The sequence below is a fragment of the Crocodylus siamensis genome, chromosome 2 (genome assembly GCF_052110815.1).
Source record: "Crocodylus siamensis isolate JL-2025a chromosome 2, ASM5211081v1, whole genome shotgun sequence".
In the NCBI taxonomy this organism is placed as follows: Eukaryota; Metazoa; Chordata; order Crocodylia; family Crocodylidae; genus Crocodylus; species Crocodylus siamensis.
The window spans coordinates 127764875-127789374 of record NC_143396.1 but is presented as its reverse complement, the minus strand read 5'-3'; the positions used below and the strand labels follow the sequence as shown (position 1 = coordinate 127789374).

Sequence of the window (24500 nt, the reverse complement as noted above, 5' to 3'; positions counted from 1 at the left end):
CCTAAACTTCCCATGTTGCAACTTAAGACCATTGATCCTTGTTCTGTCATCTGCCACCACTGAGAATAGCCTGGTTCCATCCTCTTTCCAACCTCTTCAGGTAGCTGAAGACTGCTATTAAGTCTCCTCTTCTCTAAACTAATAAGCCCAGTTTCCCCAGTCTTTCCTCGTAAGTCATGTCCCCCACACCCTGAACCATTTTTGTTGCCCTCCTCTGGATTCTCTCCAATTTGTCCACATCTTTTCTGTAGTGGGGGGGCCCAAAACTGAACACCACCCAACACATAATGCCTGTTTGCTTCTTCCAAGACAGAGGGAAGGGACAGAGGGTTTCTTGAAAAGTTCTGGTGGTAAGGGGCAGACTCCCACATATTGGAGTGAGCTGTGGGTAGCTCCCAGGGTATCAGTGTGAGCCTTTGGTGATCCTAGTGGAAGCCCTGGACTTCCAGACTCCATACTGCCTCCGAGTCCCTCCAAGCAGTTTTCTCACTATTGGGTTGTTTTTCCTCCGGAAGTTCTGCAGGTTGATGATGAGGAATTCCAGGTGACTCCAGGCTTTTGCATAGGCAAATCTCTGACCTACACAGAGCCCTTTTCAGGCTGCCAGGGGATGGATAAGATGGCTGTGAGGAGGCAGGGATCTATGTACACAGACTAGGGCTTGGGTCACTGTGTTATTCTTTCATGGGAATGTTTCTATTACCACTATCCCCAACCTGCCCTAGTCACTGACTGCTAGACACTATGAAGTCCACAGCTCTGCATTTGGTGCAGAAAGTGAGTCGGTTGGTGCAGGCTGCCTGCACAGCCTTGAATGCTGGAGCCTACTTTCATCATTAAGAGGAAGTTTGGCCTGGAGCCAGATGTCTCTGCTAAAATGTGTGTTTTGTTCTGTATTTCGGGAAAGGCCTTTCTTGCTCAAGTCATTTAGGCCCTGGGGAAGTATCCATTCCTCAGACAGTTATCTGGCAGACATCTGTCCATTGGTTTCCTTACCTTGCCCAAGACAAATGTTGTGTACATGAGGCTTGGTCCCCGAGACTTGGATAAAAGCCAAGCACAACCAGTTTCACTTGCCTCTCTCATAATGCCTACAAATCACACCTGCCAGGCATTGCTTAGCCAAATGGCAGGTTGAGACTTCTTCCTCTTGGCTAAGCTCAGTTCGGCTTTCTGTGATCCCAGCTTCCCAAGCCTCTTTCTTGGCCCATTTTTATAGGCTTGTCTGTATTCCTCTCGCTTCTCTTCTATGCAAAGTGCAAACTTTCATTGTCTTTTTTGTTGCATGTCTAGAGGTGCTGAGCAGAGTGGGGTATCAAGGGGAGATTGTGTGTGCTGCCATCATTGAAACAAACCATAATCATAGAATAACCTTTTAAGAATTTTTGAAAATCCCTGTCCCTCCCCCCCATGTGGAATTCTCTTTTCCCTTTATTCATTAGACAAATAGAGGCGATAATAACCAGTGACTTTATAATAGTAGCTTTGTTTAAAAGTAATCATTGCTAGCCAGTGCACTTGAGAGCAATATAAGCCTACTGAGCCAGGGAAAGTAAACCTCCTTATCTCCAGGTAAATAAGGGGAATGGTTAGTCTTTTCACTGGGATTTATTGGCATTGGTTATAATGCAGTAGCCCCGGGAGGTGGCCCAAATAGGTGGAGAACCACAGGACAACAGTCTCTGCCCCAAGCAACTCACAGCCTCAGAAGACAAAACCAGATATATTTTTTTAACAATGCTTTTGGTATCTTTGTCATTGGGAAGTTAATGAACTGCACTTTAAATACATGATGTGCAAAATCTCCTTGTTTCAATAGCACCACTAATACTTGTTCCATTCAGATATTCACCTCAATAATTCCTTAATTTGGGCACCATAAGATAAATACTGTGAAAACAATGACAAGTTAGGACCTGATTTCTCCTTTCTTCTGCCAGCCCCAGAAGCTGTATTTAGGGTTACTATATTTCCAGTACCAAAAAATGGGATGCCTGTCGGGGAGACACCTAACTCCCCATCCACAGCCCCCTGGCCCTCACTCCCAATCTGCAGCCCCCCCATCCCTGCTGCCCCTCACTCCTGACCTGCAGTCCCCTGGCCCTTCCGGTGCCCCTCACACCTGACCCACAGTCCCTTGCCCCCACAGGCTATGCTGGTGCCCCTCAATCCCAACCTGCATCCCCCCATTCTTGCTGCTGCCCCTCGCTCCAGACCCATAGACCCTTGGCCTTGCCAGTACGCCTCATTCCCAACCTGCAGTCCCTTACCACCCCCCCGCCCCCCAAGGGCCATGCTGGTGCCACTCACTCCTCAGCTGCAGCCCCTTGATACTGCCAGGGCCCTGCACTCCTGACCCCACCACCCCAGCCCTGCCGGTGCCCCTCACTCCCGACCTGCATCCCCCTGCTCCCCCCTAGCCCTGCAGGAGGGGGCCCCAGCTGCCCCTGTCCCAACTGGGCTGGAGCACAGCAGCTCTGATTCGTGCAGGCAACAGCGAAGCAAGTCTGGCCCCAGTGCGGAAGAGAGGATGCCTGTGGCACCCCCTGCTCTGGGCTGGAGCTTGCACACCATGCCAGCTGGCCTAGACACGCTTCCCCCTACCCCGGGCACCATCTCTGGGGGCTGCCTGGCCCATGGGAGCACAGGCATCAGTTCAGCCACAGAGCTTCCCACTGTCCTCAAAGGGCCCCCCTGCCCCATTCTCCCACTGGAGGGGCAGGCAACTCCCCAGCCCTGCTGCAGCCCCAGTGCCACCCCTGCCTCCAATCACCCTCCTTCCACTCCTGCCAGTGGAGCAGAGCAAAATCCCAAACTTTGGTTCCTATTTCAAAAAACCGCAAGGACCAAGATCGGAAGACTCAAAAAAGAGGACGTGTCCAGGAAAACCTAGACGTATAGTAACCCTGCTGTATATGCTCAGCTCCTTTGAAAATAAGGCCTCAAATGTTTTACCTCTCTTGTAATGTTGGAAAAGAAACTATGATCCAGAGAAAAACTGTATCAATTCACTATGAATGGTTAATTCCTCTGAAAATGTTTACTTACTCCAAGCTATCTCATATTTTTGTTACAGTAGCACCCAAAAGCCCCAGTGGAGCTGTAGAAGCAGGCAGCATAAGAGACACTTCACACCCTGACTACCATGCTCTACCTTCTACCAGACTTCAGAGTGACACAGATAACCATCTCTGTTCACGCCATGAGAATCAGAACAGACTCAACAGACAAAGGCTAGGAGAAAGGATAATGACTGTCTCCATTTTACAGACAGGAAACACAGGCAGAGACAGCTGAAGTGACTTGCCCAAGGTCATGCAGGGAGTCTGGGTGACAGAAGCCTAGACTAGGACTTTATCTGGATGTCAGGGCTGCTACCAGTCGGGCTGCCTCATAGAACCACGTGGGAATAAACTGATTCTATGATTTGGGGTCCCACTTTCCTTGCCATGGAAGGGAATGATCCATAGCCAAGAAATGCAAAATCTGTGCATTTCAGCTCACAGAGTTTCCCAAGAGCTATCCATTTCCCAGGCAACTGGCAGGCTCTCAAGAGACAGGCACAGCTGAGTCCCAAGCCTGAGTGTTTTCTTCTCATTTCTGCTTTCTGTATGCAACAGGCTGTGACACAGCCAGAAACTTCACAAGGAAATCTATCCTCATGATCCTTCCTGCCCAGATTTTCTAACTCAGGCAGTGCCCATCACAGGCACTGAATCAACATCCGGGTGCTTGGAGCTTTCCCCAACACCAGTGTCTTTCTACAGGAATGGACATATGCGTTGGCAAAGCACCAGTCCTGGGGAAGATCAGGATATAAGATGGAAGCAAAGAGCATTGGTACAGGTGCTAACAGCAATTAGCTCCCAGTTGTCATGATTTTGTGCTTCCACACAGTGTCTGTGGGTGGAATTGGTGTCGGTGTCAGGGCAAAACAAAACCCAGGAACTAGGATATACATTATGAGGGAGTTGAAACTTGGGAAAGAATCTGAGGTGAAGCGAAGAAGAACAGAGATAATCAGAAGGGGCTAACAACTGGTTACAAACTATTTACAATTAGGTGTCTCAGGTCTGTCAAAATGGGCCCTGGTTCAGAGCTTCAGAGAAGACAATCTCTGCTGTCTATTGGGAGCTTAGGGCCTTGTGGGGTGAAACATTAGGTTGGTGTGGAAGCTGGAAGGGTCAGCTTTGGTTTCCCAAAGGAGCTGCTCTCCCTGCTCTTGTGGAGTAGATGAAGCCAGGAATACCATTGCCACCATGCTGTTGACTCAAGAAGGATGTGTTCTCCGGGGCCTGCAGCACCTAAGTGACTACATCTCCACATGAAAGTTGCTGGCCAGGGAAAGGGTGTTCACAGCACTTGGCAGGGTGCCAGTAGTCAGACACTGTCTATGGCACCACCTGGTCCATAACATCTATCACAGAGCACTACAGTTCCTACTCCAATCATACATCACCACTGATGAGGTCCAGGGTCCCCTCTGTAATGGGCATCTTTTTCCCAGCTGAAGCTTGTGCATCTCTCCCTGGCCACATCCTTGGTCTTCTTGGTGACCCTGCATGCCACTTTCCTCATCTGCCTCATGCCTTGCTTCATAGGCTCCACACAAGTTCTCACACTTTTCCATCTCTTTCCTCTAGGCCACTAAAGCCTTTGCATGCCTCTTAAGAGGAGTCTACCAGCTCTTTCCTGCTCCTCTTCATCTCATGACCCCCTTGAGCCCACTGCAGCTGCAGGTGCTGATCCTGGAAGGCAGGAACTATAACAAGTTGCCTTTGATCCATTCTCAGCATTAGAGTTTAAAAAAACCCACCTCTCTGAAGCTCCTGGGGTGCCATTGCCAAAATCCCTTCCCAGCTCTGGGAGTCCCTGGTGATGGCAGGTTCTCTCACAGGCCCTGAACACCTAGGAAAATTGCTTGGACAAACCAGGCCAGGGGAAAGGAGCAGAGGGTAGTGTTTGGCTTGCCCAGAAGAGGCAGTGAGCCATGCACCACTTCCAGTTTCTAGGATGTGCATCCAAGAGGAATTTGCAAGGTGAAGGGTGCGGAGTGAACCTGAGAACTGGCATAGGAGGCTTAACACACAATCCATGAAGCCAACCTCTGCAAGACGCAGCAAGAGGGGAAGAGAGCCCATGTGGAAGACATCTTTGGTTATGCTCCGGACAGGCTGGTAATACCCAGGCACAGCATGACACAAAAAGCACACTCATTCACTACAATCACTCCCCAACTTGGATACTGAGATCTCTGTTGGTGACAGGGTGACTGGCAGGCAGTCTGCTGGTGGGGGCTGCATCAATCCAGGCCAGGTGTCTGCACGTACAGATCCTCAGTTCTCTCCTCAAAATGTTTTCCCCCAAACAGGTCCTGGGTCTCTGGGACCTACTCTCCTCCACATCAGTGATATCTGTCTTATCCAAGTTGCCAGCAGAATAAACCCCAAAGTGTTGTTCGATTTGGGAATCCATAGCCAAGACCCTGTGAGCTCCCTATAAAGAGCTGTGGCACTTTTGGCAGCTTTGTACTATTATTTGAGGTCCTTTACCCTGGCCTTACACTACTTCCCATCTTGCTGTTGGTTCCAACCAGCCACCTGCTTGGAAATGGTGTTACATTGTCTTGGTTCTGATGTCTACTGGTTGCAGCCTGTTGCACCTTTTCCTACAAATAAAAGGGTGGTGAGGTTATAGACCACTTCATAGCAGTGGCTGCTAGAACAGCATTTGTTCAAGCCTCATCATACAGAGGTGTGAGCAGTACGCACAGAGAGTTCAATTCAGGCCCTCATCTTCCTTTCATTGTGCCCTTTCCAAAGCTTCTAACATGACATAAAGAGAAAGTTAGCAATTCAGGAAATCTAAAGGGTCACACTCCTTCCTGAGACAATTGTAACCAAGTCAATGGTAATGTGCAAAAGCAGAATTTCTGTTAAAGGTATTTTATGGCTCCCATCACCAGTGTCTGGATGCCTCAGGCTCTTCATGTTTGTTCACACAACCCTGCAAAGCAGGGCAGTGCTCTTATTCCTATTGTACAGACAGGGCTATTTGTTATGCAGGCACTGTAGGCCTAGGACCACCAGGAAACCACAAACCCCGCAACCACAAGGCTACTATCTGTATACTAACTAAATTCTTGGGACAAAGGATGATCAAACAGGAATGCGAGTACAGGATATAGGTTAATAACTAAGGCTGCCTATACCTGTACTCGGAGGTGGGAGGGGAGCTGTTTTAATTGCAGCAGTTCCTAGAGAGCCGCTCTAATTAAAATGCCTCATCGACATGCGCATTAAGCCCGCCCCACATTTCAAAATGGCTGTGGAGGTGTTTTAACTGACTCATTCAATCAGGTTTAGTTAAAGCTCCCCAGTGGCCATTTTGAAATACACATGATGATGTGGCAACACTGGAGCGTTCTAATTAGAACATGGAGCAAACTCAATTAATGGAGTCTGCTTTGACTCAATTTAACCAGAACATGGACCAGCATGTCTATAGGCAACCTAGACTTCTAAGGGGGGAGAACCAAGCAGAGAAAAACCAGTCAGTACCCACTGCCCCTCAAACATATGTAACGAGCCTGTGAACATTGCCCATTGAAACTCATGGGAGACATGCTCAGAAGGAAGGAAAGGAAAGGACATAGCCTCAGAGAAAGGAAAACAGCCCCACCATGGCCTGGGCTCTCCCCGGCCAGCACAGGAAACTGAAGCCTAGAGGATTTAAACTCTGGTCAGTGCTCAGTTTTGCACTGACTCTTTCCATTAGAGATGCAATTCTTCCACCGAAGCAGCAATACCTGTACAATACCTATGCATTTGTGTCAGCAAAACCATGTGCTTCCCAGATTACCTTATTCTTACTTCCCCTGAGCAAAATAAGCCATCCCACTAAAAGCAGTTTTGCTGGTATAGCTGTGTATCGGTCAGATCACAGGCCTCGCTAATGATGCTATAGCATCAGAAATGGATATTGCAGGCTTGGCTTTGCGCCCATCTGAGATTCATCCTTTCCTATGGGAAAGAAGTGGTTGTATTACTCACTTCCAAGACGAGGCTTTTTCCCCTGTTCAACTTGAGGAAAACAAAGCTTTGTCTTAGAATTATCAAGCGCAAATGCTGTTCCTGCAAGTCAGAAGGGGTCCCGGTGCCAGGAATCTACTTAGTGAGGCATGAAGTGATGAGGGACCCAGTACTGAGGCACAGGGCAGTGAGGGTCCTGGTGCAGATGCACCCAATACTGAGACAAGGAGTGGCGGAGATACAAGCAGGGGGGCAGGCAGCCAAGGAGGCAAGTGGCTGGGGAGCCCCCAGAGGAGCAACTGATGGGGAGAAGCAGTTTGGGGGAGGGGCAAGTGGAGGGGAGCATGAACGACGTGTGCCCCAGCGGTTGAGCGGGCATGGCAACAGCAGGAGCGCAGAGGCAGGAGTGCGGTGGCAGTAAGCAGGAGCTCCTGCAAATGCCGCCAGTGCTGTTGGCAGCACGGGGGGTGATGAGTGCCGACCAGGGGTCGGCAACCACCTGCAGACTCCACCAGCGGTGGCGGTGTGGCAAGCAGAGCCTTTTTGTAGAGGGCACACTGCCACAATCAGGGGGTGCACGTACACCCATGTGCACCCCCTATGTGTCACCCCTGGAGGGGAGACATTGTGGGGGCAAGGGCTAAGGGCCAAGGGCCACGGTCAAGCTGTCTACCTTCCCTTCACTTGCCTCCCTGTTGCTTGCCTCCCTACCACTGCTTTCCTGCCGCAGCAGTTAAGGGATGGATGCACTTAAGACAACCCTCCTCTAATTAGATTCCACATACGAAAAATTGTAACAAATTTATAGTTAGGACCAGTAAAGGGACTAGGAATATGGGGTAAAGGTGAGTAAAGGTGGCTCCGCTGCTCAGTTTCCAGTGATAGAGTCCCAAAGGGCCCCTGCTGATGGCAGGGGAGTACAAGTGATAAACGCACTAATACCTGTACTGCTGCCACTTGCCCCACCACCCCTGCTGCTGCTGCTTGTTTTGCCGCTGTCACTGGGCCTGGATCAAGCCTAGGAGGACAGTTGAGTTTGACACCCCTGAGCTATATTAGTCTAGCTTACATTGCTATATAGCTGTGGTCCCCTTCGCCACAGAGGGATAGCTAAGGCAATATACCTTTTTGTGCACAACTTCTAATGGCCTTCTCTGGGATCACATAGGAAATCTGTAGCAGAGCAGAAAGTTGAAACCAGGTGCCCCAAGACCCAGGCTAATCCCCCTGACCACTGGATAGCACTTCCTTTCTCCAAACTTGGTCTTACATTTTGTGTTACTCCATAGACATAACTAAGGCCAACAAGAGCTGTCTTGCCTAAAACATCATTGTAAAACTGATTCTATTCTCTCCAGAAAACCTGGTGAAACAGAACATCACAGAGCATGTAAAAGAGTGCTCTTCATCCTCTCCATAAAGGACATGTGGTCTGTCAGGCCACTCACACTGGCAGGAACATATGAAGCTGGGGCTGGGATCCCCCCACAGGTCTGCTCTACTGTGTTGCTGGTAGAGAAGCAGAAAGTGTATATGAAAGGGATGCTGAGCTGTTCTGCCACTAGATCAGAGCATGGGAAAATGGGATCTGCCAAGACCACTTCAAAGGCAGCCCCTCTAAGTTTCTTCATCCGCTCCTTGTTCCCAGGGAGCTCATCACAAATCAGTTTGCTTCTGGATATGAACTTTGATGCAATGCCAAACAGCCTGGAAAAGTAGCCCCAATAGGAAACCCTAGACATTTTGTAGTGGTGCAGCTGGAGGAAGTCTTCTGTTAGGGATCTCATTTCCTCCTTGGCAATTGGCACCATAATCATCTCAAAGCTGAAAGAGGAAGGCTTAGTCGGATCAACAGTCTGAAAGCAGGGCCACGAGGTGACAGTGCCTTCATGGCCTGTGAGCTCTTGCAAAAAGGACTTAATATTGATCCAGTGGCTGTCGTCAGCTGGCCAGACCTGAACCTTCCCACAGGACCCTAAACCCAAACAGGATGCCACAAGCAGGAAAAGTGCTGAAACCCATCTTCCAAACATTGTGTGTGGCTGGTCCTGTCTTCTAAGTTGCTGCTTTCTGCTTGCTTACTTGCTCCTTTCGATGCTGGATCCAGTGATTGAAAGGACAACCCACAGCGACTGCATGCTGGAACCTCCAACATTAGCTCACCTCTGCTACTTCAGGGTACATTAAACATCCTGGGGAAAACAACAGTTGTGCTAGTACAAAATCCTGTCCTGGATAAAAGAGCAGAAACTCCCTGCTTCAGTTCATGCCCAGCAAGCTGACTCAAGCCAGGCTGCTCCCAGTCCTGGGGAAATTACTGAAATAACAATTTGGTCTGGACTATTTTATCATTATTATTTTACTGTTTATAGCTCTTTGTATGGATAGACATAGAAACCAGACAGAGCAATGCCACTAAGCAGATTAGCAGTGCTTTACTGAAGAAGAATGAGTAAAGAAATTCATCTTCAGTGATACTGTATTTCTGTATACGGGCTTTGGAAACTTCTGTTTTCACTGAATGGCTACTTATAATTTTAAGCTCCAACCAAACCATACTGCAGCCACTGGGGAAACTCTCACTAGCTTCTAAAACATTAAAAAGGAAATCTTATTTTTTATAAAAGCATTAGGGTCCAAACTCCGTCTACTGGGAGACTTTCCCAGTAGCCAGATTTTCAGGCTGTGTAGCCCTTTGGGTCCAGAAGTATGGTGGGAAGGGGCTGTAGTGGCATAAGAATTAGGGCCATGACATTTAATTCAGCCTAACAGCACTGAGAGGCTTCAAAGGAGCTGCGACAGAAGCTGGGCAGGTGGCAATGGGTGCATCTACATGTGCCGATTTAAGGCTTACTAGCCAATTTTAAGGCACATTAAGGGTGTGGGTCTACACATGCGTGCCCTTAATGTGCCTTAAAAATAGCTATTTTAGGCTATTCGTGCCTAAATTTGATACCTGCAAAAGCCTGAAGATCTGGCTACCTGGAAAGTCTCCCAGTATAGGGAGTTTGGAACCCTAAGGTTTGCGGGGGAAGGAGTTGGCTTTTTTTTTTTTTTAAAGCTCTCCTTTTTAAATGCTTTAGAAGTTAATGAGACTTTTCTCAGTGACTGCAGTGGGGTTTGGTTGGAGTCTAAAACTAAGTAGTCACCCAAAAAAAATAAATGCAAGCTCTATGAAGTAATTTGAAGGTGCTATGAAAGAAAACAAAGAAAATACAATTGCCAGCTCCTTGATATGCATTTTAAATAGAGAGATAATCACCAGAAATTGCTCTCAGAGACAAAAGTAAGTATAACCTCCATTACCTGCCTATCAAGGAGGACCATGAATAAGCAGTACTGTAACAAGGGGTGGATGAGAAGGGCACCAGTCCTAGGCACCAACTTGGAGGGGGCATCAGAATGACAGACCCCTGGAGGTCCATACTGTGCCAACAGCAGCAGCCTTGCATAGTGGTGGTAGCAGCAGCAACAGCCAGATCAGCAGCTGGGGACTCTGGGGAGTGACTCCTGCCTTTCCCTCACTCCCCCTACACTTGTCTCTTGGCAGCTCTCTCTGGCAGAGTTTTGCCCAGATTGCAGACCTTGCTAGTTACACCTCTGCTCTCAAATTTTCAGGCAATAGCAGTTTTCCATGGACTTGTCTATATGGAAAGTTGTCCTAGCCAAGAGCAGCTTACTTCAGCCAGTGCAAAAGTCGATGTGAAGACTTATCAATACAGACCTCCTTTATATTTATCTGAGCTTAGTTTACCTTACCATGTTGCTTCAGCAAATCTCCCCTTTTTGGGATAGCCTAGGATGCATTCACACTTAATTTTTGTTTCCCAGCAGACCCTCTGCTTTTAATGGGTTAGTAATAACCCCAGTGTTGCCAACCCTCATGATTTTTGATGTTGTTCTTAAACTCTACACTTTGGAAATGTGAAAAACTTAGCTCTTGCTTTTATATATATATATATATAATTTTTATATACACATATACACACACACATATAAATACACACACATTTTTTATATGTATATAAAAGGACTTGTTCTTTTAAACATATATAAGACAAAGCTAAGTTTTTCACATTTCCAAAGTGTAGACTTTAAGAACAACGCCAAAAATCATGAGAGTTGGCAACACTGTTCCCCTCCAGGAGTCTGGTAAGCCTCCTACTTTATCAGGACAGTGTTAGTGGACACACATATAACTTCTAGGGCTGTGCAAAGCTTCAGGTGGTGATTTGATTCGGAGGAGACTCAGCCCAATTCAGTGGCCAAATCTCCAAATCTGAATCGAATCAGGGGACAAGTTAAAAGGTCCGAATCGATTCAAAGCTCTCTGAATCTCTTTTTTCCAAAGATTCAGAGAGCTTTGAATCGATTCGGACAGTCCCGGTGGCTGCAGCATGGAGCTGTAGCCGGACTAGGAGTTAGTAAGTAGGGGTGGGGACCATGGGAGGACCCCTGCCAGGCCCCATCCCCTCCCTGCTTCTGCAGACCCCCAACCCCCGCCCACTCCCCCAGCCACTCCACAGCTGTCCCACCTGCCCCAGCTCCCAGTGTTTTAAAAAAAGGCTCAACTCACCAGGTGCTGCTGGGTGGAGGGCCATCTCCACTGCCCCATGCCATGTGTGGGGCTCTGCATGAGCCCTCCAACACCCCCCCTCCCTCTCAACAGCTGCCCAGCCTAGCCCAGCCAGCTCTGGCCCTTTAAGAAAAACAATACTGAGAAAAACCCCAGGTCTCACCAGCTTCTGCAGTAGCCCCAGGGCTTCAGGGGGGTCGTGTAGCAAGGGGCAGTGGGGATCACCCCCTACCAGGAAGGTGAGTCCCAGGGTTCTTCTCGCTCTTTTTTTCCTTAAAGGGCTGAAGCTGGGGTGAGTGGAGAAGCCATGTGGGGGGCTGGGACAGTGGGGGGGGGGGAATCAGGGGGATCGTGCAGAACCCCTCATGCAGTGGGGGGCAGTGGGGATTGCCCCCTGCTTGGTAGTGACTTGGGGCTTTTTTTTTTCCCCCAAGTGCCAGGAGCTGGGGCCAGTGGGGCAGCCATTGCTGGCCTGGGAGAGCATGTTGGGGATGGGCCTGGGTGATTCAGAGATTTGGTAGCAGCTGAATTTCCAAATCAGATTTGGCTGAATCAAAATCGGGACAGTGATTCGAATCACCAAGTCGTATCACTGTCCCCCAAATCGGCCCAATCTGAATCCAAAGTGAATAGTAGCTGCTTCGCACAGGCCTAGTAACTACCAGTATAAATGGTCCTCTACAAGGCAACATTCCCCTCCGGGGTTCCTGTCTGGTCAAATCTTTTGAATTCCATTGCCCCAGTGTCACAAGCCAACTTCATTTTTAAATGCTAAGCAAGGTCTTCAGGGACATATCTGCTCTGGATACCTGTCACATTTAGTTTAAATTGGTTAGGAACCAGTAAATCAAAATAAACCACTCAAACCAAATTAAGTGGGTTTAACTAATTCACAGTTTTAAAAAACCCATTATTAGTTTAAACTGATGCAAATTCTGGGTATAAACAAACCCTCCTCAATAGCCATTTATGAGCATGACCCTATTTTGGAAAACTGAGGCTCTGCTTTATTATGGCAAGTGAAATACGATGTATTACAAGTCAACGAAGGATGTATGTATGGTGGTGTCCTCCTGCTCTAAAGAAATGTTATATCATGTGAAAGAAAACCCAGACTTCCCTTGCACCTATCTTCTTGATAGCTGGCAGGCTTTGTGGCCACAGCAGGGGCTAGGCCTGCAGTTTTCACCCCCTGTGCCCCAAGACAGACACAGTCCCAGAAGCACCCATGCCATGAGTTTTGCCTTCAGCAGCTAGAGGTACAAGGCCCCAGAACCCCCCTGCACCAATCTCCTTGACAGCTGGCGGGCTTTGTGGCCTCAGCAGGGGCTAGCAGGCCTGCAGCTTTCACCCTGCTGCACCTTAATGCACACAGTGTCACCCATGTCACAAGTTTTGCTTGTTCACAGCTTGCGGTGCAGTTTCCCCCAAACCCCTGCACCTATCTCCTTGAAATCTGGCAGGCTTTGTGGCCTCACCAGGGGCTACCACCCCTGCAGTTTTGATCTTGCTGTAGTTTAACACATACACATGACATGAGTTTTTTCTTTCAAGACTTTGAGGTACAATTTCCATGAAACCCCTTCACCTATCTCCTTGAAACTTTGCTGGATTCATGCCCTCAGAAGGGGCTACTATTCCTGCAAGTTTCATCCTAGTCAGGCTAGAAATGACCAAGTTATAGGCTGTTTCGGGCTTCCCCATTATAGCCCCTAGGCAAAATGTTGAAACAGTGAAACTGTTTCAAAGAAACAAAATGGAACAACAGTTTTGAATCAAAACGAAATTCTAAACGAAACGCTGTTCCGTCAAAACAGAACGGTGCCGTATCACACAGCCCTAATAAATAACACAAAGAGCTGTCCATGCTAAACTGGAACCCAGTTGCTATGGAAAACACCAAATTTGATAGCACCTAATTAGCCCTGTAGTTACCAAGAAGGACATACGTTTCATTTGTGGTTACATTTAGGTTTCCAATTAAATCAGGGACTTAAATATTTTAAAAAGATAAAATGGAAATAGAAAAATTATTGCCAAAAATAAAGCTAGCTGGGAGATGGTTTTCTTATCCCAGGAAGTTTTTCTGTATTTTGAATAGTCTTTTCAACTTACACTGGGAAGAATAATCAAATTCTTATAACTTTCTACAAACTACTTATCAAAAATAAAATAAAATAAAATAAAATAAAATGCTTTAGGTCAGCCAAAATGTTTCACTTTGACTTCAGCCTCTTTATTTTTGTGTACTGTAAATAGCTGCAAATGGGCACATTTTTAATTTGTTTGTGAAGCAATTTCAAAAGACACTTAACCACCAAATTCTGTGCAGTATAATATTGCCTTGCTTCCAACGTTGTAAATCCAGCAGTGTGTTTTTAATAAGGCTTATGTCAGTGCTCAGTGCTGTGTGGTTGGCTTGCAAAAACTCACTTTTATTGGTGCCTCCAACCTGATGTTTCTCCCTTCCCCCAGCACAATGGCTAGCCCCCCTCATGACATACATGAATCAACACATTCATCTGCCAGGCTGCATTCAGACTCTTTAGCAACCTGTTATCAGAGCTCTTAGCTAGCCAAGGACTAAACATCACAAAGGCACAAACAGCAGTATACAAGTGCAATTAAAATAAGGCTGGCCTGGCTTTTACAAGAAGCACTGCAACACTGCATAGCAAGGATCCAAACAATCTATAGCATTTTAACAGTAGAATGTAAAACTCATCTAACAAAAGAAATTGATTTTTTTATGTAGCACATAGTTAACCTGTGGAACTCATTACCACAGGAGGTTATAAAGGCAGATGGTATAGCCAGGTTCAAGAGGGGACCATACAAATTCATGGATGATAGATTCATTAATACAGTGGCTCTCAACCTTTTAAGACTCAAGGCAGCCCTCAGAAAATGCCAACTTTTAGTTCCAACTCATTTTTTGACTATAGAAAAAAATAATAGAGACATTTTTCTGTTGCAAAGAACTCAGAAAGCCCATAGCGGGTCAGAATGTTTTGAACACTATGGATTCCTCTTTGAAATCTCTGTGTTTACCCTGTGAATTATGTTTGCATACCCAACGGTGATATCTTTGCATAGCACCCCGCAGAACCCTTGAAAGGATCTTAAGGTAACTCAGGGTGCCATAGCATATGGCAATAATAATAATAATAATAATAATAATAATAATAATAATGCACTATAGGCCCTAGAGTCCCTTGGCTGCCTCCACTGTCTTCATCTATTCCTGTCTATTGTGTGCCCTTGCCTTTCAGTCATCCACGCTTAATTTCTGTAGGCCTGACACTGCAATATCCAGTCACTGTTGTCCTGATTGACAATCACTACATTAATAGCTACAAAACAGAACAGTCCAGGGTGTATCCTCTGGCACCTCTAAACTAATGGTAGTGTATGCCAGGAGGGTATGACAGAGAGAAATCACTCTAGATACACCGTGTTCACGTGCTCTTCTTCTCATCCACTCCTGCTATTACTGGGGACGCGATGCTGAGTTCAAAGGTCCATTGGTCTAACCCAGTATGGTACTTCTTATGTTCATTTGGACCCTGTTCATACTCAAGTGCTCTTCACTGAGCAGTTCAACAGTTTGGTCTTCTGACATGAAGTGGGTACTTCTCAGCTGGAAAGCTTGCATTTCACTTAGAATCCCATGGGACTCTTTCCATCCACCTCCAGTCTGTTCACTCCTGAGCTGCCCTCACAGCTTGAAGAGATCCCAGTCTCCACCACTTGCTACATGTCCTTCACTAGAATGGACTATGTTCGACCTAGACCACAGAAGTGCTGAAGGGGATGGGGGACAGAAGTCAATATGGATTCACTGGACATGCCTTGAAGCAGGACACTCATTTCCTCCCCCCTTTCCACCTGTTTAGACCAATGTCTACAGGTATTCTTGAGTTAGATTTTTCTCTGACACTGATATTTCTCACTGGCTTTAAATATCTTCTTGAATTCTTAGCTCACCCAAAAGACACAGAGACCTTTGAGCATTTTTCCCTGCTTCTGACTCATATACAGGTTTCCTCTCCAGTGAAACCTACCTCGACAGGGCCACATCCTCAGCTTGTGTAAACCACTGCTGCTCCACTAAAGTCAGTTTATACCATTTAAGGTCCACCCCTGTACAAAGTTCAATCACTAGTCCATCTTATATCATCCCACTGACTTCACATGCAGGGGTGGGTACTTATTGAAACTCACCCAATACGCGGCTATAATAGGAATCCCATTCCTTCCAAACCAGGAGCTGCAGCATGTCATGCATGAAGTAAAGCAATAGGTTTTGAGTCCTCTCCAGGAAGGACATCTTTTCCTGTAGCTGGGAAGTGGCAGCTGGTACATAAGAAGGAGGAGCTAGCACTTGACCACACAGCCTCTCAAATGCAAACCCTGGAGAAAACCTTAGGGTGAAGATAAAGGGGAGTCTCAGCATCACTGCCAACAGCTCACCACAGGGGATTACTGGATCCGTGAGGAGGATGTCATAGTGGGATGAGCGCAGTTTTTCCAGCAGCTTCCTGTTTCTTACTGCCCCGTTGCATATCTGTCTGTGCAAGGTAGTACTGCTCCGAGAAAGGCTTCTCATTGTGCTGTGCATCTGCCAGAAGGAGAGCTGAGATTTCTCAAAGATCCAAAACCAGAGGAATCTCTCCCACAGTGCCTGCACCTCACCAGCAGTAAAGCTGATCTCGAGGGTTTCAAAATGAAGAGCGGAAGTCGAAGTTGCATTGACAGAAAGCGATGCTGAATGGACCAGCACTGTGATGTTATGGCCCCTGCCCACCAGTTCTTCAGTCACTACCTTCAGATTCCTCCAATGACTGTACTCAGCAGGCCAAACAAGTACATTCCCAGGGCATGAGCTCTTAGCCAGCAAAGAGAGGCAAAGAAATATTTTGCAAATGCATGACAGAGATGGCATAGCTGCAGCAGCTGAGGATGAGCAGGGGCTGCCTTTATGTAGGAGCCTGCCTCTCAGGAGTAAGTCATAAAAAATTCATCCTATCAGTAACAAACCCTGTGTTTTATTCATCAGCTTTCTGCTTCTGGAAAACCTGAACAGGAGTTTTACTCAGCATGGAATGAATCAGATACCAGAGGCCTCCTTACCAAAAATTAATGGCAGCTCATGCTGGGAGCTTGCTGTTCTTTCTGATTTCTAAAATCAGGGAGATTTTCAAAGATGCAAATAGGAGTTCAAAACCCAAATGCCATTAACTTTCAGTGAGAGTAACAGGTCTGATGTGCAGAGTATCCAGGCAGGCAGATAGGTGTCTATAAACCTCACTAGGCACATAAGCAATTAGGCACCTAAGCTAGAGACAGACATTCAAAAAGCCAGAGCCTGAATTGATTCAATCTTTGCAGGTTAGTCTAACCTGCCTAGATGGAAACAATTTGCAAGTGAATAAACATTCAGGAAATGCAGCCACATATCTGCAGTGGCTCAAGCCAGGGGCTGGAGGGATTCTAGAGCTGCCCTCACCTGCAGGGAAGCTGTGCTGGGGGGTCATGGCAGCCCCAGCAGGAGCCTCAAGTGAACTGGCCAGGGAGGAGGTTTAATTCTGCCCCTCCCTGTCCCATAGGCACGGATCCGGTTCAGGGTCATCACTCCCCTCCCTCACCGCTGCAGCTGCATGGCGAGACGCTGGCTGGCATGGCGCTTTGAGGCAGAGGGGGCAGGGAGAGGGGTTATTCCCCACTCTGCCCCCCAGAGGACCATAGCCAGGGTCTGCCAGCCCTGATCACCGCTGCCACCAATCACTCCCTGCGCAGGGTAAGCAGCAGAATAAGCTCTCTCCCTGACCCCTGTGCCAAAAACCAGAGGGAGGGGGGAATAACCCCCCTCCATGCACCCCTGCCTAAGGGGGCCATGCTGGTCAGCCTCTGGCCGTGCCCCTGCTGCTGGAGTGTTGAGGAGGCAGGGACCCTGATGGGGTCCCAGGACCTGCAAGCCTCTTCCTGCACTGTGGGGGGCTGCACTGTGAGGTGGTCAGAGCTGCTGCAGACTGCACGGGGCAAGCAGCAGCAGTGCTAGGCAAGGCTTGGGGGGCTAAGGCCACCCCGCTAAGCCCCAGTGCAAGGGGGGAGTGCCAGGTGGACCCTGGTTCAGGTCCATGCTGGTGGGACAGGGAATTAAACCCCCTCCCTGGCCAGTTCACTTGAGGCTACTGCCGGGGCTGGCTATGCCCCCACTGCTGGTGCAGCAAGCAAAGAAATGCCTGGCAGGAGTCCATGCTGGTGGGACAGGGGAGGGAGGAGGAATAAACCTCTTCTCTGCTCCCTTCACCTTAGGGCAGCTGGCATCTGGCCACACCCCCACCTCTGCCACTCCCTGCTCTGGCTAAGGAGTAGAGGGGCTGGAACAGAGGGGCAGAGCAGCCCTGCGCTGCTGGAGCAGAGAGCACAGCCCTGCCCAGGGCTGCAGAGCATGCTGAGATGCTGGAGGACTCCGGTTTAAGTGAAACCAGCAAAGGGTCTGGGACAGAAGATGCATAAACCGGTTTGAGCTAATCCGTTCAGTCTGATACTACATTCAACCAGGTTTATCTCAAACCGTATTCAGCCATTTTGAAACTGGTTTATGTGCACTGAACTTATGTTCTGTTACAGTTTAAAACCTGTTTCTGATCACTTAAACCGGTTTATGTGTAACTTCTGTCCCTAGCCCTAATGCCTGCTGGCTTCTTGCCTGTTGAAAAAGCATCTATCCTGCATTATTAAGTACTTAAATACTTTCTAAATACAGCCCTTTATACCTTACCTTGCCTTTCTCAAAAAGCTTTTCCACATTCTGTGCTTTTCATTAGTCCACTGCAATTCAAAAAGTGTAAACTACTGCGATGAAAGGAAAGCAAGAGCTGAAAAGACACAGACCAAGCTCTTGATTTTGGAACTGGACTGCAGGGGCATGCATTGGTATTAGTGGATCTAAATTCACATGGGCACAAAAGTTTGCATGCGCACATCAGTTTGCAGGATTGCTTTAGGTCACGTCCACCCTGCAAGCTTTGTGTCATAACTATGAGCCCTTTGGCTGATATACTTTCATCTTTGGGCAGGTGGTATAACTCTGCTGGCAAAAGAACCCTTTTTTGTAAGCATGTGTCTCCACTAGGCAGCTTTGCTGGTGTTGTTATAATAGACTTGGTAATATAGAGCCCTTAGTTTTGGATTTCAGCTAGCCCTTAGTTTCTGCAGTTGTCTCTGGGGTCCTGGTTCTATTTTGATGTTACTCCTGCTGGTTTACACTGAAGATCTAGGGGTTAGATTTTCTGAAATACTCAGTCTCAAAAGGGGCTACGTTTTCATATGTGCCCAGCACACAACAGTTCAGTGTAGCATCCAGGGGATGGTTTTCAAACAGGGGGGCATCCAACATGCTGAGAAGGTCTCAAGAATAGGAAAAAAAGAAGCTATACCTGTAGAGTGAATTTCTAGACAGTCATTTTTCACCTTAAGTAACAATAACAAATATACACCTATGACCTGGGTTAAACCTACAGCTCCAATGAAAGCATTTACTGTACCTTTTTATTGCATTGTCAGAGAAAGGGATCTTAGGAGTGGCCACAGAGCATCCTCACAAGTAGTGTAACTAGGGTAAGGTGAGAGGGGCACCAGCCTTGGGTGCCAACTTAGAGGGGGCAGCAGAATTAACCCATACCCCTAAGAGACTTTCCACAACACATGGAGCCCTGCATAACCCAGCCAGAGGGTCTCCAGAGAGCTCAGAGCACTGCCAGTCCATGCTTTTGAAGCAGCAGCAGTAGCAGTCACCATTCAAATGAGGAGTATCTGAGCAGGTAAGAGTCCTCCCCTCCCACTCCACCTCCACCTCCTACCAACTGTCGGGGCTCAGTATAAAATTCCTCTCCCCCCACACAAGGTGCTGAGAGAGCTTGTGTTTCCTCTGCTTCCCACCACCTGCATTTCAGGTTTGGAGCATGTGGATCAGGAGTGGGTGGGCAAAGCTTACTTCTTGGCAGCAAATGCAAGAACAGGGTGGAGATAGTGTTCCTGAGCTGCTTGCCAAGAGTTGCACAAGAAGTCTGCAGCAAAGGTGGGCACTGAACCCAAACCTCCTGAATGTCCTGCCAGTACATCAGGCAGAAGACCTTGCACTTGTGACCACCCAGCTTGGTTACTCAGATTCATTATTTTACTTAGTAATGAAATCACAAACCCCAAAACAACTCTGAAAGCTACAGAAAACAGCAACCAACAATTCGGTAATATGGGTGGCTCTTAACATGTTGCTCTCTTGCTCTAACTACTGCAGCAGTTCTTCCATTTATTTAAGTCTTACTTGTAGAATAAAGGTATTGCCAAGACAGTGAAACTGTATTGTTTACCAGCCTTTCAAGACATCTCTTATAAAAAGGGATGTCTATATCAGTGGGGGGCCCAGTTAGAATGCCTTCATTTAGACTTGGTCCTGGTTAACTCCATGTTTGGGCACTCTTATTCAGGAATAAGAGTGCCTTGCATCTACCATCTCCTGCACACCAAGAGCCAACATGACACTAGCTCCACATTGGCCAGCTCTATGCATTGCACACAGCAAACTGGGAAGGGAACAGGCAGCACAGCAGTAGATAGGGCAGGAAGCAGAAAGCAGAGCAACAGATTGAGCCAGGGACAGGGATTGGTATGGCACTTAGGGAAGGCACAAGGCTTAATTTGTTTCATACCTGTCAAAACGGTTGGACCCCACTGCTGTAGACAATCCCTTTCATAAGATATGTATGCTGCCCCTATATGCCACTAGGTGACAGTAATGTATCATAGACAGGGCTTGAATGTCTGGTAAACTGTACAATCCCACGGTCTAGGCAATCCTTTTATTCCATAATTAAGAAATACATCCATTTCACTGTGAGAAGGCAAAAGCTTCTGAACCCTGTCCAACTATAATGCTTATTGTTTACCAAGTTGTATTGTATCACAGGGTCTGCCATTACCGCTTGATAGTATTGTTTGGCTGCTGCTTTCCTCTTTCATTCTCATTCCTTTCTTCCCAAAGAAACCTGACAGCTATTGTAATGGAATAGCGATGGGAAGCTGAGGCGAGTCGCATGACACCCTGTAATCTCAACAATAAAATTTAATTTTTCTGAGGAATTAAGGCCTTGATCCTGCAGAAGTACTCAAGTTCAGTGAGCAGCTGAGTTCCATGAAAGCTGAAGGTAAGCACCACTTGTAGGTTCCAAGCCAAAAGGCTCCACAGAACTACCTACTACTGATTGCATGTAATTAATACCCAAGTCAATTATTATTGCAGCCAAACAAATTAGCTCAATCAACAGCTCCCATCAATTCAGAACAAAGCCTTTGTGTGAACTGAAATCTCAATACTCTCTCTGTTTATTTCGGATCACAATGTACACAAACGGAATATGTTTTGAAAAGGGAGGATCGGTTTTAAATAACCAGTGATGTAAGCATGGGATCTGTTACAAAGCTGCTATTGATTTCAGTATTCCAGCTGAGAACGTCTGAATATTCCTCTGACTCAGCAGGCCAGCTATTAGGCATATTGGAAAGCAAGGTCAGAATGTATTTTACTTCAGCCTTTCATTTATGTCTGATCTGTGGAACTGACAGAGACAATTTGAATGTCATTTCTGGTTACAGCAAGAAAGGATTATCACATCCTCTATTCTGCATAGCATAAGCCAAATCATTTCACCCGGTTACACCTGTATTGCACTTTCTATGATAGAAGAGGTTTCACGCTAATGTATTTTGCTATTTGGGAGAAAAGGAGTTGTGCTCTGGGATTTATTAGGGGACTATTTGGGAGAAAAGGAGTTGTGCTCTGGGATTTATTAGGGGATCATTCAAGAAGGAAAGAATTCATGTTTGAAGAAATTATAAGAGTAACCACTTCATAGTTAAAGTAACAAGAAGTTTCTAAAAAACCCCTAAAGCCAGCTCCTTCTAAGAACTGGGAAGGTGGGCAGGGGCCAAGGCAGGCTTTGTAGAAAAAATCTTAAGTCAGTTAACAAGGTGTTCCACAATTTACACCTGGAAAAGAAACAATTTTGTGTTTGATCCCACTGGAGGAATGGCACAACTATCCTTCCATTACCAAGACCTAATGCCTACAACCACAAAGAGAACTGATTACATAAAATCCAAAAAGCTAATGGCTTTCTTTTTGGACTTATGGAAAGGATATATGGTACACTGAAGATGTCAGACTAGAAGGTCTAGCCCAATGGTCCTTTCTGTATTCAACCATGGCTCTATGCCATAAGAGCATTATGCTGAGATTCCCAGCTGAGGATATGTCACCTACATTGCAGTTATAGGGAAGTAGAGTTTGTATAGGCACACTTGAGCTAGTTTTAAATTGAGCTAGCATGGATACCAAAACAAGTAAAGTTGTGGCAGCCTGGGTTTCATGCAGGAACCTGGTTAATACTCAGGTAGTTGGCCTATGCTGACTTAGGCAAGCAATGCCTGAGCTAGCTAGTTTGGGCATGCCTAGATAAGTTGCTTCCATACTTTTGATTGCAATGTAAACCCATCTAATATTCAGTTTCAGCTCCCCCCTGCACCTAACAAGAGGCATAGGGGGGATTTGCCAAATGGTATGTTTATTTTCTTGTCAGGTAGGTCCCAGTGGATATGGCCATTGGCAGCATGGGACAAGTAAGGGCAGTGCAACACCTCAGCTGGCTACTTTGAAGCTAGTTTGGACATGTCTACATGCCTCCACCACAGCAAGCACCTGCTGTGGCTGCTTGCCCCACTGCCACTACCTCAAGCTGGATCTGGCCCATGAGGAGTCCTGTGGTCCAGATTTGACCCAAGGTATGAGGTGAGAGTGACACTTCTGGCCTAGAAGATAGAGGACATATGAAGTTAACTGAAAACCACATAAGCTAGGTACAGACAATCAAAAAGTCCAAGGCTGAATTGATTCAGTCTTTGCAGGTTAGTCTAAACTGCATGGATTAAATTGAAACAGAAGTGAACAGACCTTTGATTCAGGAAATGCAGCCATATGCCTGCAGTGGCTTAGGCCAGAGGCCAGGGGGTGCTAGAGCACAGCTCTCTGGCTATATGTTCACTTCTTCCTGCTGCCCCAAGGTCTCTGGGATTTGCAGTCCAGTATTACAGCAGCAGGACTCTGCAGGGGTGTTCATCAGTTTCTCTTCTTGCTTCCAGGTGCCTCTGGGAGTTGTAGTCCACAGTTGCAGCCAGCAGTAAGTTTGAGTGGGGGAAGGGATTTAACCCCCCTCCCTGGCCCCAGATCCCAGCCGGGGTGTGCCTTAGGGGGGAAGTTCCCTCCTTTCCCCTGCATCCCCAGCCAGGCTTGCCCCCACCCACCCTTTGTCAGCCAGCCCTCACTGCTCCAGCTAGGGAGCAGAGGGGCAAGGCCAGCTCTGCTTTCTGGAGCAGACAGCACAGCACAGCCCAGGGCTGCAAAGCATGCTGGGGGACTGTGCTTTAACTTGAACCAGGCAGGGGTCTGGGACAGAAGTTTCATAAACTGGTTTGACCCAAATCAGTTAAGTCTGATACTATATTCAACCAGGTTCATCTTAAACCAGTTTTGGCCATTTTGAAACAGGTTTATGTGCACTGAGCTTCTGCTCTGTTATGAATATAAACCAGTTTCTGATCACTTAAACCCCTTTATGTGAACTTCTGTCCCTAGCCATATGGTCTCTTCTGGAACTGCTGATAAGAGAACTCTAATCCCATCCGCTTCCTTGTTTTACGGCTTTATGGTAGTCTTTGGTTACACAATTAGGCACTATTTGTTCTAATGGACCCTTGCCTCATTGAGAGCACAGGAGGTACACAAGGAGACAAGATGTGGTAATGGCACCACGCTGGAACGTAACAGACCGGAGTCCTGTTCCTACCTCTGACCCAACAGTGTGATGTTGAACAAGACTCATTTATGGTACGGTACATGATGAAGGGGACTGGATTAATGTTGCATGAGGCAACTTTACTTGTGGCACTAAGTTTTTGAGCACTTGACTTTGGAAACTTCACATTCTGAAACACAATTTTTTTTCTATGCAGCAGCACTTACGACTTTAAATAACAGTGGGCATACAAACAAAAGAGTCAAAGGCTTACCTAGAATTTTGCTGTAGTACAAGTCCCATTCTCCCCAGTAGCTTTGAAAAACATAGTCCTGGAGGTAGTAAGACACTATGTTTTTTATTCTTTCACCAAATGACAAGTTGTCAGTAAGTTCAGACAAGACTGCAGGAGCATACGAAGGCGGGGAGGGCATCTTTCCACAATGTCTCTCCACCGTTGAGGCTGGTGAGAACCTCAGAGAATACACAAAGGGAATTCCAAGTTTGACAGCAAGAAGGTCCCCACAGAGAGTCACTGGGTCAGACAGAAGCAGGTCATACTTGCTCCTCTTCAGCTGTGCCATGAAGTCACGATTGCCTAGCACGCCATCACACATTTGTCTATTTAAATCATGCCATTTCCTGACCTGCTTTCCCAGTTCCTTATAAAACCTCCAGAAAGTGAACGTAGTAGGTTTGTTATCCAGCCACAATCCTATTATTCCTTTGATCAAAGTTTCAATGTGGCTCTTGGTAAAGGGTACAGAGTATATCTCAAACTTCTCAGCTGACTCAGCTTTGGGTTTGATAAAAAGAGAAGCGTTCGACACAAGGATGGTGACATTGTGATCTCGTTTTATCAGTTCCTGTATAACAATCTTAATGTTTAACCAGTGACTGGCCTCTGTAGGCCAGATCAGCACATTTCCACAGGAGACGATTCCTATAAATGCGAACTGAAATGCTATAAGTTGGAGGTGCTTCTTGCGTACAAGGTTTGTGGCTGCAATGGAAGCCATTGTGGGGTTTGTGATTAGG

General features: G+C 47.0%; 1 protein-coding gene across 1 annotated transcript in view; it reads right to left on the bottom strand.

Moving 5' to 3' along the window:
* LOC149870767 (UDP-glucuronosyltransferase 2A2-like) overlaps positions 1 to 24481 on the bottom strand; it is a 53516-nt gene extending 29035 nt beyond the window's left edge. Inside the window, exon 1 of the mRNA XM_090036820.1 lies at positions 23737 to 24481. Within this exon, the coding sequence (XP_089892946.1) occupies positions 23737 to 24481 (745 nt within the window). The remainder of the gene's footprint in view (positions 1 to 23736) is intronic.
* Positions 24482 to 24500: the final 19 nt, after the last annotated feature.